The following is a 17,997-nucleotide window of genomic DNA, read 5'->3' on the forward strand; positions in this document are numbered from 1 at the left end:
AATGAGTAGCAGTGGTCATCAAGGAGTATTCTCAGAGAAAGTTTATTATAGAGGGAAAATGTCGTGTTGAGGAGGAACAGTTTTAAGAGTAGCAATTGAGAATTTGTTAGTCGTTGTCCAACTTGCTGTGTGACGAGGAACTCTGGTGATGGTAAGTAACCCCCCATACTATCATTCATAACCAGTTTTGGGGAATACTGATTTTACTTAGTATCTGGTTTGCTTAGTTGGGTTTGGTTAATTAGCTGGTGTTAAGTGTTTTCTTAATGCTGTCCTTACATTCCTTTTCATTTGTTGTGTCTAAATACTTATGAGTCACGTAATGCCAGAATGATAATGTAACTGTGAATTACTCTGTTGTAAACTTTTCGAGAAGTTAGTCGGATACTTAGCTTGCTAGCTGGGATGCTAAAAAAGTTACCCAGAGATTGCTCTTTGAACCCCTGCAAACATTTAAATTACAACACTGAAGCATAGGAAACAGGTTTATGGTCTTTTTTCTACGTTTGTGATACAAATTAATGCACTGAAGGCAAGATAGTTCTACAGCTAGACAGCTACGTCACCGAGTTGCGCCAAAATTTACTTCGCACCTTGGTTGTGTACCCCGGTATCTCCACAGGGCGTAAACTGAGTGAAGTAGTAATAAAAATGATACATTTTAACCACATCAAATACCAGCATTTCATGTTCATGCAAATGAAATAGTGTCACTATTAGTAGCATTTGTAAACGTTTCATTATGAATACAGTATTCAAGGTACTGTGTGCTGGTAGTGGTACAGTTGTTAATGATGTTTTTTTTTACTCAGATGGAGACTAGTTGTCTGGCCCTAAAGGATCTAAGTGCACGAAACGCCAGAATAAACTTTGACGACGAGCCCGGCAGAAATGACCAGAAGGCAAGTACCTATGCTCTTCATTCATGGGTGTGGACCATTGATGTGTTGTACTATAGATAGACTATGCTGATTTCATCTATGTTGTGATATTGATTAAAACGATCTCCTCAAACATTAAGCCAACTTGTATGTGCTTTACCACTCCAGCTTATGTCTTGACTTACTCTTGCAGGAGAATGTATGTATTGAGCGAAGAAAATTGACCCCACACAAAAGCGACGCTTCATCTTCAACTGTGAACAGCAAACGAGGTTCACAACCACCACTAGCACAACCGCATTCTGAGTTCATCCACATCACCCCCATCAAGCACTCAGAGAGGGCCCACCCGGGAGAGCCCTGGACCCCCACGGCCAACCTGAAGATGCTGGTCAACGCGGCCAGTCCGGACATGAGGGACCGGGAGATCAGGAAGACCCTCTTCAGGCCCATGGAGAATGACGAGGAGAAGCTGGTGGATCTGGAGGAGGAAGAGGACATTGAACTGGACGAGTCCTGTCAGGTAAGGGGTCATGAGAATCAATTTTTTACATTTTGGAAGAGTTTGGAAATTTTAAAAAGTTGTGCTGTTTTTGAAGGGGTGAGATTAAAAAAAAAAAGTAATGGTGCCGATCTGACTCCAACCCTATATTTATCCATATGGCTACATGTTCTCTTAGGCTTTCGTTGCACTGCTGCTCTCACCATAGAGAAACTCAACAGTATTACAACATTGTTATGATATTTTAGCGGATCTTAAGTAAAAGATTTAAGGCATGGTCATTACCTGTTTTGTAACAACCAGTTTATAACATATGCTCAGTCATTTTAAAGGAAACACTATGGTTGTAAAAGTTTATCTGATTATGTTTTCATGGGAGAGGATGGAGACAAGGAATCAAGTGTTTGTGTGTCAAGAGCTACATGAGTAGCAGATAAAAGATTAAGTTGCTGTGCAGAGAGGGTATGCTAGCTTGCCACTTCCCTCCTGGTTTTGTGTATATTCAAATCTCTCTCTCTCCCTCTCCTTTGCACACACACACACACACACACACAGTTTGACGTTGCGGAGGAGTGTGGCGATGACTTTGAGAAGCGGCCCAGCCGGAAGCAGAAGAGCCTGGGCCTGCTGTGCCAGAAGTTCCTGGCCCTCTACCCTGACTACCCAGTATCCCCCGAGACCATCAACATCTCCCTCGACGAGGTGGCAAGCAGCCTGGGTAAGCACACACACACACACACACACACACACACACACACACACACACACACACACACACACACACACACACACACACACACACACACACGGCGGGTCCCTCCCAGCTGATAATTGGCTTTCATGTGTCTACAATCAAACCCGACATAATGGTCTACTCTTTGCCACAAGGTCTTGGGTTGATTAGATCACAAGATGTAGGCCTAGTTTTTGTAGATGCCCTGCACAGTACTGTCCGTGTGTATTCATGTAATCTTCTTGTCATCTTGCCACTGTGATGCCTAATTAGTAGTAGACTCAAGTAACTATAACATTGCAGATATTCTATACCCAACACATAACAAGATGATTGATTATTATTACCATTTTGGATTCATATAGGAAATGTTCCTCTGCCTGGGAAAAAAATCCTTAAACTTAAAGAAACATCATAAGGAGAGACTGGCGTACATACCACAGTGTTTCCCACAGAAATTTTTGAAACTATGGGGGCAGCCGGGATTTTTTTTTCCGGGGGGGGGGGTGGGGGTCTGTTCACGCGGGCCTTTTTTTCTGGGGGGGGGGGGGGGGTGTATTACATTTATTTATTTATTTATTAAAAATGCAGTACAGTGAATAATTTCTGTTTACAACACAGTTTCATTCGTCCATCATGCAGGGGTCTATGTAATGAAAAAAATAATAAAACAAAATAGGAGCAGAGATAAGAATTTAAGAGTACACATTCTACATGAGGGGTGCTGGTCACAGGGCCAGTTTTTCAAAATTCCTCCCATTGAAAGGGCGGAACAACATATTACACATTTATGTCTATATTCACATTCATTTCTATATACAGCTCAATGTCTCCTCTGCCGTGTCAATGAAGGCCTGCCACCTAACTCATTATATATTACAACTGTAAAACAAAGCCTGGGGAGTGTTAGTAAACTCATCCCAACTGTCCCTTCTCTGAAGGTTTTTTTTTTAATTGCTCTTTCAAACACTTGTAGTTTTCTCTATAGGATGTATTTACTCCAGGAGGAAAATGCGAAGGAAATCCTAATTCAAATCGTTTTTAACAAAAACGGAAATCGTAAAAAAAAAAAAAAAAAAAAAATTAAAAAAAAAAAATTTTTTTTTTTTTTTTTTTTTTTTTTTTACATTTTCGGAAACTATGGCGGCCAAATTTAAACTATGGCGGGCCGCCATAGTTTCCTCAATGTATGGGAAACACTGTACCATGGCCCTACACTCAATATCAGTCTCATTTATTTTTTGCTAAGAAAAGAGAAGGCTGCAACATCTTGCCACTCAATGTCTCAACCTAAACCCTTCTCCTTCTCCTCAAAACGTCCAGAAACACTAATCCAAACCTCTCACTTCTCTACCGACTAACAGGCGTGGAGCGCCGGCGCATCTACGACATCGTGAACGTGCTGGAGTCCCTGATGCTGGTGAGCCGCATGGCCAAGAACCAGTACGTGTGGCACGGCCGCCCGCGCCTCTGCCAGACCCTTCAGGAGCTCCACCAGCAGGGACGCCAGCAGCGGTACCACCTGCACATGGAGCACACCGCCGCTGGCACCACGATGGCATCTACTGGCACGGGAAACGGAGAAGCAAGCGGGGGAGAGGAGAAAAACGGTAAGACAAAAGGATGAGCTGATGAGGTGTGAAGGGTTTTCTCCAAGGGTTTACTTTCTAGTTGGGTACAACAAGCATGTGTCTGAAGGTATTGGGGCCACTTGGAAGCAAGTTCGGGAGAGGAGAGAAATGACACTCGTGCTAAGAAGGGTTTCATGTGTAATTTAGGTACTGGCACATGGGATAAGGAAGTATAGGTCAAATTAATTACTGCTACGGGTCGGGCAGCTCGGAAGCAAGTGGGGGAGAGGTGAGGAACTGCACAGTAAGACAGTGGGATGATATCTTCCTGATTTTATGGTTAGCTTGGCAATAGCTTTCATTAAAGGGGTATATTTTAACTGTACTAAGCCCCAAAATAGTGGCATATCCCTTTAAGGTACTGGGGCCCCTTGGAAGTGAGTGGGGGAGAGGAGAGGAACCACACCTATGGTGAGAGGGGATGAAGAGTTTCATGTCGAATTTACAGTCCGTATGTTGGCACCCGACCTCAGCCAGTTTGGGTAGGAAAACAGATCAAAAATGAGTTAATACTTTATACAGTTTCAATATTGCATGTAAAAGAACGAGTTAATTAAAGAGAACAATAATTTAGCCCTCCTAAAAGTGGTGCGTACTTTTCTCTGGGAATGAGGAGTTAACTGACATTTTGAACTGACATAGAAAGGAAGAGTGCTAAATAGGTGATCCCCAAAGGGGTTGTGGTTGTGGGAGAGGCCGAAAAGAGAGGGAAGAAAGTTGCAATGGAGGGAATCTGACAGAGCACAATGAGAGAACAGAAGACAATAGTCTGTATGCTTCAGTTATCAATCAATGCTGTCAGTTGAGCAGTGCCTACCATGGTCACCAGAGTATACATCTGTCTCAACATGTCTGTTAACATATTACTAACTATTAATAGCGTCTCAACCACTAATACATCACAGTTTAGCTTCCTGCAAGCCTCAAAAAGCAACTCCACTCAAGTTAATGGTGTTGTCCACCTTTGCCTGTGTTGTTTCTGACGCTGTGGTTAAGGTGATGGGTCAATTTTCGACTCTCTAATCCCCTGCATAGAGAGAGAAAGAGCTCCTGTGCGGTTGCCATGACAGTGAGCTTGTGTTAGCGTAGCCCAGCTGAGCGGCTAATGAGAAACGGCTAATGACTCTGCACTCCTGGGGGTTGACGGGGTGGTGGTTAGATGGTTGGTCTTTAGGTCTTTAGGCAAACCTTCCTAGCCGTAGTTGAGTAGAGCAGAGACACTATTGGCAGTAAGTGAATTTTGAGTACTTAGCTTTTGACTATCCCTAAAATGTGAAGTAAATGTAAGGGAACACAGTTGAAATAGACATATAGGCCTATAGGAAGGACAAGGTGCCATGTTAAGCCTCTCTGGGAAGATGGGGCCGCTGTCTGCCTTTTCATTCATTGCTGAAAAGACTCAACTACTCCATAACAACATTGCTATAGCATTTCATGAAGTCAGATATTGACGGGAAACCTTCTACTCTAGAGCAACTGGTGCAGCCAAGGTGTCCATGTCATCATTTTCTTTTCTTTTTTTTGGTGTTTTTGACTTTATTTATGATAGGATAGTGAAGGTGGTGACAGGAAGCAAATGGGGAAAGAGAGACGGGGAAGGGCCGGCAAAGGACCCGGGACAGGAATCGAGCCCGGGTCAGTTGCATGGTAGACGAGCGCCCTACCGTTTGGCCACGACAGGGCCTGCCCATGTCCTAATTTTCATATCTACTGTACAGTATAGTTCTTTAGGAACGCTTGTCTAGGGTCCTGCTAGTGTAAATTGATACCCGTACTTGTCCTCCACTGCTTGGCGTTTGGTGTCTGTTGTTGATGTGTTTGGGGAAGCCACTCAGCAGATGTGTTGTGCTGTGGTAGTCATAGTGCCAGCATCACACTTGAGTGGCACTCCAGAGTGACTTAGGCCTGCTTAGTGAGTTACGTGGAAAAATACTGTCATGCTCACGCTTATGACATATTCTGCAGTTATTTTTTATTTCCGTATTTGTTAGAAATGTTCAGGGGTTCAGGGCGCTAAATTAACCTTGTTCATCACCAGCCAAAATTGCTTGTAGATGCTAATCTTAAGAGCCAAACACACACTCACTTATGGGTCAAAGTGGCTTGCAAGTTTTCTTTTCTACTAGCCAAACTGTATTTTCACCAGCATTTGGGCAGTTGGCAGTTGGTTATTAAAAGCGCTGGTAGAGTGGTAGATTGAAGCGTTTAAATGTACAGTAAGCGTTTATACTTCGTTTCTACGTTCTCTATTGCTCTGTCCTGGGCCCACTCATACTGTACGCCTGTGAGACACCAAATTTTGTGTTCAAGTCATGTTACTATGTTATGTTATATGTCCTGCTAATGGATGTGGGCCAATTATAAAAGACATCTGAAATTATCTTGTGGGCCAAATAAAATGACCCCGTGGCGGGCCAGATTTGCCCTCCGGGCCTGAGTTTGACATCCCTGCCCGAATTGCTTGATTTAACTTCCAGTGCCTTCTTGTCCACTTCCCTCAGCGTCGGCAGGCAGGAGGAAGGACAAGTCCCTGCGCATCATGAGCCAGAAGTTTGTCATGCTCTTCCTGGTGTCCAAGACGCTGACGGTGACCCTGGAGACGGCTGCTAAGATACTCATCGAGGAGAGCCAGGACACCGCCAACCACAGCAAGTACAAAAGTAAGCTCAGGGGGACATGTTGTGTGTGTGCAGAGATCACAGGAGCTGATGTTTACAGTATGACTTTGCTTGCACATCTGTGTCTGTCTTGCTCTCTGTCTCTCTCTCTGTCTCTCTCTCTCTCTCTCTCTCTCTCTCTCTCTCTCTCTCTCTCTCTCTCTCTCTCTCTCTCTCTCTCTCAATAACCTTGGGAAGTGCAAACGTTCACTTGCCACTGACCAAGGGAAATGTATTTGGACAGCATAAAATGTACTAGTTACTACACGTAGTAGAAATACCATATTCAAAGTCTAAAATCTAATAGCCACTTCTGTTCGCATTTGGCTGCTGAGAACACACACAAAAAATGCTAATACAAAATGTTGACCTGACTCTTTCTTTCTTCCACAGCCAAGGTGCGACGTCTGTATGACATAGCCAACGTGCTGACCAGCCTGTCCCTCATCAAGAAGGTGCATGTGAGGGAGGAGAAGGGTAGGAAACCGGCCTTCAAGTGGATCGGACCCGCTGACTTCCACACCGCCGATGGTAACTGCTTGCTCTCTGACACTTACAATCTGTCCCTGCCACGCATAATCATACACCATATCATTTACTTGCACAGGCGTCTACGTCACACCATTGCATATGTAACCATCTGTGCATATATAAACGCACGCAAGCACACACACAACATGCACGTTTTCATTTACAGTATACTGTATACTATGCTTCTGTTGGTATTTTTACCAACCTCCTTTTGTACTATTAGCCACGGTTGTGTGTCACACTGATGTGTGATGAAGTGCAAGTGGTCATTTCTAACACCAATGTTTTGTTTTGTGAACAGAGGAGTCGATAGCGGTGAGCGGTATCCCCCTGCCGCCAGCGGACCCCGTGGAGGTCCTCCTCACGTCACCAGCAGCAGCAGCAGCAGCAGCAGCGTCCCCCGCGGTGGGCATCAGGAGGGAGAGGTTTGGCCGCCACGCCTCCTTCCAGGTGGTGCCCACCTCCACTGCCAACCCCGCCAGGCTCACATGCTCCGCACCCACTACGCCAAGCAGAGATCACGCAGGTAACACGCGTGCATACACATGGATGCGCGCGCACACACACACACACACACACCGCCAGGCTCACATGCTCAGGATCCACCACACCAAGTCGAGAGCACTCTTGTAAAACACACACACACACATATACACTAGGGGTGGTACGGTTCACAAAATTCACGGTTCGGTTCATACCACAGGGTTAAGGTCACGGTTTTCGGTTCTCTACGGTTCATTTTTTTAGTTCATGATAAATGATGCACTGGGAATATTAAACAATATTTATATAACTGCAGTTATAAAGTGATGTATAGGCTTATAATAGGCTTATTGTATAGGCTCATAATGTGAAAATGGTGTGATTTTAATTGTATCATCCTCTGATTGGTCTTATACGCTAATGTTTTAATCAGAGAGACTGGATAAGATACTCCTAGAATGTCTGTTTTACATATTTTTCTGGGCAGTACATGAATTGCGGTTTGCGACGGATTGCACGGTTCGGTTCGGTATGTGTGTGAATTGTACGGTTTCGGTTTTCGGTGCGGTTTGTGCCATCCCTAATATACACATGCTCAGATTCACACACATACTGTACATATAAGAGCATCTTCACTCATACACAGGCACATGTCATACCAAAGTATGGAGTGGTGTACATCTACCGACAAATGAAGCAAGCATAGAAAGCGCATTCTGGCCATTTCAACGTATGCCTTAAACATAAAGGTTGCGTTTGGCTTTGACTTAATACTCTCTCTCTCAAACGCACACACACACACACACACACACACACGCACGCACGCACGCACGCACGCACGCGCGCACACACACACACACACACACACACACACACACACACACACACGCACGCGCGCGTGTGTGTGCAGGCACACACTTGGCTGTAAGACACATGCAAACATATCTGTTAGCATTACTGCATTGAGATGTGTAATAAGTATGAGTGAACTGAGCCAGTGGAGTTAAGACTCAAGTTCTTGTTTTAAGTTTCATTCTATAGTTCCCCTTACAGACACTGGCTACGCATACAAACACATGCATACTGCTGGCTTATTGCCTGTCTACTTTTCTGTGTGCTAGTGATGTGTGCTAAATCATTCTTCAAGTTATGGCAAAGGACGTGCTCAACTTCTTGGAAAAACGAAAGTCTTTGGGTGCGCGATAAAATGTGTCAACTTGTACCACGCACTGATGAAGGCTTGATAGCCGAAACGCGTTTGCTTTTTGGACATGGTGGTAATATAAATAAATAATGAGACGCAGTTTGTGAGTGCGGATTTTTCTTCCTTATGCTAAATCATTCTTAACGATCAGCTCTTGTGCTTTCTCTGTCTGTGCAGGTCATGGGGTTGAGGCTCTGGACTTCTCTACTAGGAGAACGGGACACAGCGTTGCGGTGTGTCGCCTTCAGTTTGGAGATGGCCCTGGGTAAGTGTGTGTGCGTGTGTGTATGTGTGTGTCTTTTCTTCTTTGTTCCCCTTTTATTTCTTCCTGTCGTTTTTCTTTGTCTTTCTCTCTGTTTTTGTCTCCATTGTTGAGTTTCTTTCTCTCCTGACACGTTTCCTACTGTTGTTTTCTTTTTAGATGCGTCCCAGCATCTCTATAAGAGGGTCTGTCCGTCCGTCCGTCCGTCTGAAACGCATTCCTTGTCTGAAACGCATTCCTTGTCTGAAACGCTGTCTGAAACGCATTCCTTCAATTGTTCCTTCCTGTGTCCACAAGGCGGAGGCAGAGAGGCATTTTGGCCTGGAGCGAATGCGTCTCAAAACGTATACGATATGTTACCAAACCGGCAAGGCTAAGCTGATTGCATTGTGAGACAACTGAGGGGTGCATTCAATTTTCGGCATTGTTTTGCGTTTGGACAGTGGTAGGCAACTTCGTTCCTTCTCCACAGCACACCAACACCACTGTGAGTGTCACTTCATGTTCACGGTCTTGTGATAGGCCTACACTTCGGCTGATAGTGTCGCGTTGTGCAGCTATTTTGGTTCATCAGAATGGAAATGAACGATTTAGAAGTCGGCAGGCAGTATTTCACACAGATGTTTGTGCTCGGATAGAGGGGCGTTTGCATTGCATAACGCTCCACGACATGGAACCGTAATAAGTTGACAGGCGACCAGCAGCGCTACAGCTCTTCCTCTAAACGTGAGTTTGCAAACATTCTGCCACTACGTTTCAGTGAGTAGTCAGTGTTCTCGAACTAGTAGACAGATGGGCCATTTGCATTTCACATACGCTGTGTTACTGACTGAAAACGATGAATTTGTCCCCGAAAATGCACGTTTTAAAAAGTCGCCAGATGCACCAAAAAGTCGCTATAGGCGCAAGATGAGTTTTTTGTCGTCAGTGCCCGGGATTCACTGCGGTCGGTGTGGACAGCCTGCTAGTGCTCATTTAAATTTGTCATACCGGTATGCATATCCCAAGGAGCCGTTGTGGTAGCTTTTGTGATACGCAGTAAAGTTAAGTGCAGGGTACAGTTGAGGTAAATCAAATATACCTGTGTAACAACAAGACTGATCTAATTCCAAAGTTTAGGCATAATATACAGTAAATGACAGTCCCAAAACAGTTTGTGACCATATCGAAGATTGTGTAATCTCGGTTTATGTTGACATTTGGTTCCTGTCATACCTTTGTCCCATATCTCTTGCCGTAGCCTCATACAAACAGATGCATGTGTAGGAGAATTCCAGTGCTTATCACAAATACTGCCACACCGTAGTGCATCATGTGTCACGTCTGTCTCTACCCGCCACTGAAAATGCATTGTGTGGTGTCGTGGGGAGGGAGACTGATTTGCCTCTCACAAGACAAGCGAAATAGTCGCTAGATTCGGCCAGATTGAGCCTGAAAAGTCGCTAAGTCGCTAGATGATTTTTTTTGTCGCCAGAGGTGGCCAAAAGTCGCTAAATCTAGCGACAAAGTCGCTAAATTGGCAACACTGGCTATGACCAATAAACAAAAAGCACATCCTCAGAGGGGGGTGGGCGTTGACAGGTTAGGAGGAGGCCAGTGGGGCGTTTTGGGGGAAAAAATGTTGGAACTGGCATAGAGCAGTGTTTCCCAACCAGGGGTACGTGTACCACTAGGGGTACGCGAGCACACTGCAGGGGGTACTTGGAAAAATGAAAAAAAATGTATGGAGCATAGTCACATTGGGATATAGAGCATGAGTGAGGGGGTACTCATGGTATAACAAAAAGGCTTAGGGGGTACGCAAGACAAAAAAGGTTGGGAAACACTGGGATAGAGGGACGCATCTGTTGTCCGCCTGTCGGCCTTGTTAAAGGTTCTCTCTGTCTTGTGAGTTGCCACGTGTTGCATGTACATGTATGATGTACACTTAGGTGTTTCAAACCGTGAGTCCTGGTGTCGTGTCAGTTTGTCTGAGAGGAAGTATCCTAGATGTTGCCATTTTGTTAACAGGTTGCGCAAGTGTGAGACACATGCCCTCTGCTCAGAACCCTTTTTCAGACACCTCCATTTTGGTTAACGGAGTCACCTCCATTAACAAGTGAAAATCTGTGTGTCAGAAGTCCATTTGAAAGCTAACAGACTTCTATAAACATACATTACGCTCCATTATATAGTCATAAACATGCTGGTTTGTTGGCAGGACCAGTGCTCAGTTTACAACTCAACTGTCCGCCTCCAGTGTTTTTTTTCTCCTTTTTTGGTCCAGCCATCGACAGCAGTCCATTGGATTTATGTCTTGAGAATAACGGCTTGCACATAAACCTCATCCTCTATGGAAGTGGAGGTGGACGCAAGCAGCAGTGCTGCCTTTGCTAAATGGATGAAAAGACCCGACTGTGGCGAAAGACTGGGGGCAAGATGGAGAAGGAGAGGGTTCAGGATAACAGCAGGGTTGTATCGCAAAGTTTCTCTTACTACCGAAAGAGAGTGTGAGAGACAGAGTGAGTGGGAGAGAGAGAAGGAAAGAAAGAAAGAGGGGTGATGGGAAACAGAAGGAGAGACAGAGTTAGTGGGAGAGAAAGATAAATTAAGTTGAGGTGATGCGAGAGAAAGAGCCTAGATTTGGTCAGGCTTGTGGGGACTGCCACAAGAGTCACACACACACACACACACACACACACACACACACACACACACACACACACACACACACACACACACACACACACACACACACACACACACACACGCAGTCTGTGCTCCTCAAGGCCAAATAGACCCGACGACAGAACTGTGTGTGTGTGTGTGTGTGTGTGTGTGTGTGTGTGTGTGTGTGTGTGTGTGTGTGTGTAACCCAAGCAGCCTCAGGGGTTTTGGGCGCTGTGCCCCTGGCTCATGTGCGTGGTTTCAGCACTGGGGATCGTACGCAGTCATTTAGCCCTTAAGCGTTTATGTACCTTGGCCGGGGAGAGAGAGGGGCTTTGCTTTGGAAATGCTTGAGGCATTTACGCGCACTGGCCCCAAAGCAAGTGTGTGTGGTGTGGTGAAGTCGGGCAGTGGGCTTACTTGAGTATTTTTTATTATTCTAAAACACCACAAGAAGGCTGTGTGTGTGTGTGTGTGTGTGTGTGTGTGTGTGTGTGTGTGTGTGTGTGTGTGTGTGTGTGTGTGTGTGTGTGTGTGTGTGTGTGTGTGTGTGTGTGTGTTTCAGTGAAGACCAAACCGCAGTGTCCCCCCTCACTGCTGCTGTGCTGATGTAGCTTTTTTCACACACACACACACACACACACACACACACACAGTACTACGGTAGTCTCAGTTACTCTCCACAGGAAAATCCGTTTCTAGCCAAAAGTGCTTTCTAGTGAATCTGAGAAGAAAGTGATTTCATTATCACAAACAAATATGTCCCCTTCTCAACATGCATGCATGTCATATAACTCGCTTGATTATATGTTACAAATGTGTGTTTAGTAGGCTGAGGGTCTCTATAACTTATCAAGTGAAATGTGGACATGTGTGGGTAAAGCCAGTAGACTTATTTGAAAACAGCATATTTACAAGTGCAGTTTGGTAAATGACTAAATCTCAGGCTCATGAGATTGGAGATGTTTTATTCAAATGTGGGAGAGCTGGATGTTAGAGCTGAATGAGCAAACTGTAATGCAAGATGTGGGTCTTAGCTTTTAAATGCAAATTTAAATATAAAATTTAAATGTTAATGTTTTTATAGCCAGGCTGTGCCCTCCTATTGACGCAACACTTTCAGCGTTGCAACAAGTCAGGTCAAGAGCAATGCTTTGTCGATAAGCAAACAACCATAAGCAAACCAAGGGAGACAGGTCAACCATGCTGTTTGGGAAACGTTAATTGTTATGTTCTTGGTCAGACCAAGTCTCGAAGAGATTTGAATGTTGATGATAATCAGGCTAATGTTCTTATGTGTTTCGGAGGCTGAGATGTTTCGTTTTTTATAGGCTGACGGTACATGCACACCAAGATATTTGCGTTCACTTAACGTCTCCGGGAGCAGGGCGAGTCCGAGAGGTTCGCGGGCTGCCTTGCACACTGCACAGTCAGCGTCCACGTTCTATCCGCGGGCAGCAGCCATTCATTTTCAATGGAGCCCGCTCATTGAACGCGGACGTCCGCGCAGGAAAATAGACTCGAGTTCTATTTTCAAGGAGCAACGCTGACATGTCGGGACGGACATGCGCTGCGCTTACACCGCGCTCCTGTGTGCAAGGCATGATCTCTTTACATATATTCTAACCGTTTCGGACTGATACCGGACACGTTCAGTGGACGTTAAGTGGACGTCCGCGTTGTCGGTGTGTATGCACCGTGAGGGCATCTTTTCCCAAAATAGACATACGTAGCTGCCCATATTTGCAGGTGCCTTGGATTAAAATGAAAAATGTGTTTGTTTGTTTGTTTGTGTTTTTTAATGATTGCTTTCCATTAGTCCTATTTGTTTCTGAATAGTTCTAAAATAAATACATTTTAATGATCTTTTCTCTCCTCAATCCATCCCTTATTTCTCTTCACCCACAGCCTGCAGACTAGTATAATTTCTAGTAAGATGTCCATGCTTTAGATATGGTTTAGAGAATAGAGATCCTCAAAGGTTTCCAAAAACATCTATATGAAACTTGCAGACAGAGGCATCGGAACCGGCTTCTACCAGTTTTTATTGTTAACCTGGGGCAGCCATGGCCTAATGGTTAGCGATCAGAGGGTTGCATGTTCGAATCCCACCCTTACCTCTCCCTATTACACCTACAGTACATCCATGGCTGAGGTGTCCTTGAGCAAGGCACCTAACGCCACATTGTCTTGGAACTGAAACCAATACCTTGTAAATAACTCAGTTGCTTTGGATAACAGCTAAATGTAGTGTAATGCAATGTAATGTTTATTCTCTCTCCTCCTCTGTCTTCTTCTCCCCAGTTTGCAGACCTCTGTCAACCAGACCCCCACCACTCAACTGCGCTCCCCAGGTCTCACCCCTCTGGCGGTCCCCATCCCTCACACCGAAGGGGCCTACGCCATCCCTGCACCCCACCCCTTCCATCACCCCCAGGCCCAGGCCCATCCACACCCCCAGGTGGCCTACCTGCCCGGCCTCACCCAGCCCTCCTTCTTCATGCTCTACGGAGCCCCCCCGCCCACCGGGTCAGCTCAGGGTCAAAGTCCACTCAGGGTTCAAGGGTCGCCCAGAGGTCACCAAGGGACACAGAGAGCAGCGGAGGCTGGAGAGAAGAGGAGGAGGAAGAGCGTTGAAGAGGAGGAGGAGGAGAGGAGTCCACTGAGGAAGCGGGAGAGGCCAGACGTGGAGCATTCCCCAGGACAGGTGAGGGAAACGTCTTGCAGAGTTTAAGTTGTTTAAGTGGTTCAAAATGCAAGTGAAAGTGGATCATGTGTGGTATTGTTTCAAAAATGTACAAAATGTGTGTACCTCGAAAATTGTCTAACGTCCCGTGAAAAACAAACATCTACCTTCACTGCTTTAATTTCTGGCCCCTGCCGTGGCTCAAACGGCTAGGGCACTCACTGTTACCGGAGAGCCGGACTCGAGTCCAGCCTGGCGTCTGATTTCCTGATCCTCCCGTCTCTCTCTCCCATTACTGTCCTGTCTCCTTTCAAACTCAAATGAAAGCCAGGAAAGCCCCCCAAAAATGGCAATTTAAATGTTGCCTTACATGAAGTTACATTTCCCTTCATTGTCTCCTCTAGGCCACAGCGGAGGGAACTTGGCAGAGCCCCAGAGCCTCCCCCCAGAGGGAGCGTGTCGGCGTGCCCAGCGGCGAGGCCCTCTGCAGAGAGGAGGGGGAGAGACGCAGCCCCCCTGCTGCTGCTGCTGCTGCTGCTGCGGCTCCACCGCCTGCATCGCACTACCTCTACGTCCCCCACTCAGCTGCAGGTAGGTCAACACACCTGCTATTTTGGCCATTATGCTCAGCTGTGGAATTTCTTGACTACACACATTCTTGAAATTTTTTTTTCTGATTATACAGTAATAAAATACTCTTTATTGGTAATAAAACACAAATTCCAAAACAGGTTATATGGTAAATTGGGCCACTTTTTTTGCACATAAGCGAATGGCCCAAAGTGGCCCAATGTACCTGAATTCACTCCTACATAAAATGAAAATTAAAGTCAGTCCCAATTGCTCATCGCTTTCCTTATGCTCTCCCCCAACCCCCCAGGCCTGAACTTCCTCCTGTCTGGCCACTCTCCTGGAGGAGCTGTAACGTTGTCCCCTGGTGGAGGTGTCACCCTCTCCACAGGGGCATCCGCCACCACAGTCCCCTCCTTGGCCGTACCCTACGTCCTCGTGCCCTCCTCCGCCCTCTCCTCCTACCCCACCGCCACAGCCCTCCTCACGGGTGCCCCCACCCCCACTGACCCCCACCATCACCCCCACCCCCATCCCACCATGGGCTTCAACCTCCCCACCATGTTCTCCCCGGCTAACTTCGCCGTGGTTAGCCCAGGAGCGTTCACTGTGGCTGGGCCTGCTGAGCTGGTGGGGTCCCCCTCCTCTTCGACGCCGATGTCTGTTGGTGCCCAGGAGTATCCGCAGGTGCACGGGCTGACTGTCCCCGCGTCCCCTGCCACCGCACAGAGGCAGCACGACGGGCCACCCTTCTCTGATCCTCACGTGAGTACCACCTCCTAAGCATCGCATGTTCCATCATCCTGACTTACCATTGAGTTTGAAATGAGTAACAACAGAATGAATGGGCTTGTTAGAAACGTTTGATTCGGATTGGTTGAAAGGCTGGGCTGGAGGAATGCACTCTGGATTTGATTTTGACTATGAAAAGTCTTGCCTGAATTTCTTACCACACTAGGCTGTAGTACACACACTAGGGGTGTAAATCACAGCCTTCGTGACGATACGATACGGTATCGATTTCTTAAATCAGGGATTCGATTTTTTTTTCTATACTTAAGAATTCGGTTCGATTTTATTTTTTCCAATTACTTTTCCACTACTATTGTGTTATGAAGTTAGGGCATTGCACAGGGGCCAGCGATTCGATTATTTTCGATTCTTAAGAATGCCCCACGATACGATGCGATTCGATTAAATCGCCGGCCGATACTTTCGACACATCGATGCATTTCGATTTTATTTACATCCCTAACACACACACACACACACACACACACACAAATGCGAAGATGCGTTGCCATGTCCTCTTCCTTTACGGGCTCATTCCACCGAAACGGAGACCCTCGTTAGAACAAACGTGCTGACGTCTCAGTGGCCCCATATCACTGCCTGTTTTCACTCAGTCTGCTGACTAATCGCATACACACGTACACAGACCTGCAACACACAGCTTCAAGTGGAGATAGTGCTTAGTGATCATTGCTTTCATGGGCAAGACAGAGACAGACAAAGTGGATTGGGAAAGTGAAAGTCTGCCATGATACCGACTGATAGGCCCTACCGTGGCACTAATGGTAGGGCCTAATGGTAGGGCACTCCCGGTCTGGTCCTTTGCCGTCCTGATCCTTAGCCTCTTCACTGTCCTGTCTCAAAATAAAGGCAAAACCCCCCCCAAAAAAAGAATATTTAAAACAAATTACTGATTGATATTGCTATGAAACTTTTGCCTGTGCTCTTAACACGGGTGGCTAATGTACGTATGCAGCAGCTGCTTCATTGAATGGGCTGGAACAAAGACAGCCAATGGCAGGAGATTTACTTCCTCAAGCCATTTTGCCAGCCTCGTCCATCAGTAGTTGTGCGTGTCCTTCAGGACCACCACAGTGAATATTGCATCTTTGCAATATTGTTAATTCAACACTTAGAAAGTTGGACCAACAAGAAGAGCGTTACCTTTCAGTCAACACTGCAATATTTACAGCGTATGGGGTGGAGGAGGGGGTGGGAGGAGTTGGAGGGGAGATGTATGTGGAGATGAGGCGGTCATTATTGGCCATCAATCGCTCCCTGTCCTCGTTGAGCTCCAACTCTTCGTCTTGGCCGTCTCAAGGCTGCGGCTCGAATCTTTCATCGATCAGCGGCTGCCCAACAGATTTACGCCCTTGTCGCGTTTTAATGCGGTAGCAAATGGATGCATGAAAATTTAAGCACGGAGGACAACATGGGTGTTAATCACAGGCGATGCTGGCAGGACACTGGCGGAGAGTCAGAGTGGAGATTAAAATGTGATTGATATTACAGTTCCATTCTGTGCATGTGTGTGTGCGCACGCAACTGCGCAGGGGTTGGAAATTGCACAGACTTGCCTCTCTGCACGTTCTAGAATCTAATCTTTTAACTTTTTAACTTTTTTCTCCCTTCCCTCTGTCTCTCTCCTACCATGCTCATCTCTCTCTCTCTCTTTCTCTCTCTCTCTATCTCTCTCTCTCTCTCTCTCCTCTACAGACCCCTTGCACCCCTAAGGAGGCTGTGTTGCCTGGCTCTAAGGCCTTCTTCCAGACTCCAGGCACGCTGGGAGGGCCAAAAACAACCCCAGTCACCACTGACACCCGTAAGCGTGGGTCTGCCCAGAGGAGACTGGACATTAGCCATACTGTGGTCAACTGAAAAGAATACCTGGAGACTCACCAGATGTGAGTGTGTGCATCCGACTGTGAGACCCTTTCACATAGACAGACACACACACACACACACACACACACACACACACACACACACACACACACACACACACACACACACACACACACACACACACACGGTCGTACGACACATGCCTCTACAAAGTCAACGATTCAGTACCCATGCACACAGTCGACTGAAAGACTCTTTATGAAGACACAAAGTGGTCGACAGGATGTGCCAGTTACTGAGCCACTGTTTCTTTTTTGCCTTGTCTTGAGAAAGTCGTGGTTCAACTGTGCAGTAGCGTGATGGTTCATTGCACCGTGTACAGTGCCTGTGCTTTCCAGTGGAGGGCCAGTGAGACAGGTGCTGGTCCTTGATTGGTTTTCCAGTAAGTAGGTTCAACTTGCTGAAGGTGCTTGCACATCTAAAATGGCAGATTGTAAGTCTTGATTTTATTTTTTGTATTTTGTATTTTTTTTTGTATTTCAGTTAACTATACTGCCCCCCTGTGCCTGTTGTA

At 46.2% G+C, this 17,997-nt stretch overlaps 1 protein-coding gene across 1 annotated transcript; it reads left to right on the top strand.

Moving 5' to 3' along the window:
- e2f7 (E2F transcription factor 7) lies at nucleotides 1-17,465 on the top strand. The gene is made up of 14 exons (XM_063218171.1): nucleotides 1-151; nucleotides 813-902; nucleotides 1,075-1,404; nucleotides 1,939-2,101; nucleotides 3,481-3,726; nucleotides 6,249-6,407; nucleotides 6,798-6,935; nucleotides 7,237-7,461; nucleotides 8,800-8,887; nucleotides 13,835-14,237; nucleotides 14,621-14,807; nucleotides 15,097-15,278; nucleotides 15,321-15,551; nucleotides 17,295-17,465. The coding sequence occupies exons 1-14, from the start codon at nucleotides 149-151 to the stop codon at nucleotides 17,454-17,456; spliced, it is 2,607 nt and encodes an 868-aa protein (XP_063074241.1). The 5' UTR covers nucleotides 1-148; the 3' UTR covers nucleotides 17,457-17,465.
- Nucleotides 17,466-17,997: the final 532 nt, after the last annotated feature.

This window comes from Engraulis encrasicolus, chromosome 15 (genome assembly GCF_034702125.1).
Source record: "Engraulis encrasicolus isolate BLACKSEA-1 chromosome 15, IST_EnEncr_1.0, whole genome shotgun sequence".
In the NCBI taxonomy this organism is placed as follows: Eukaryota; Metazoa; Chordata; class Actinopteri; order Clupeiformes; family Engraulidae; genus Engraulis; species Engraulis encrasicolus.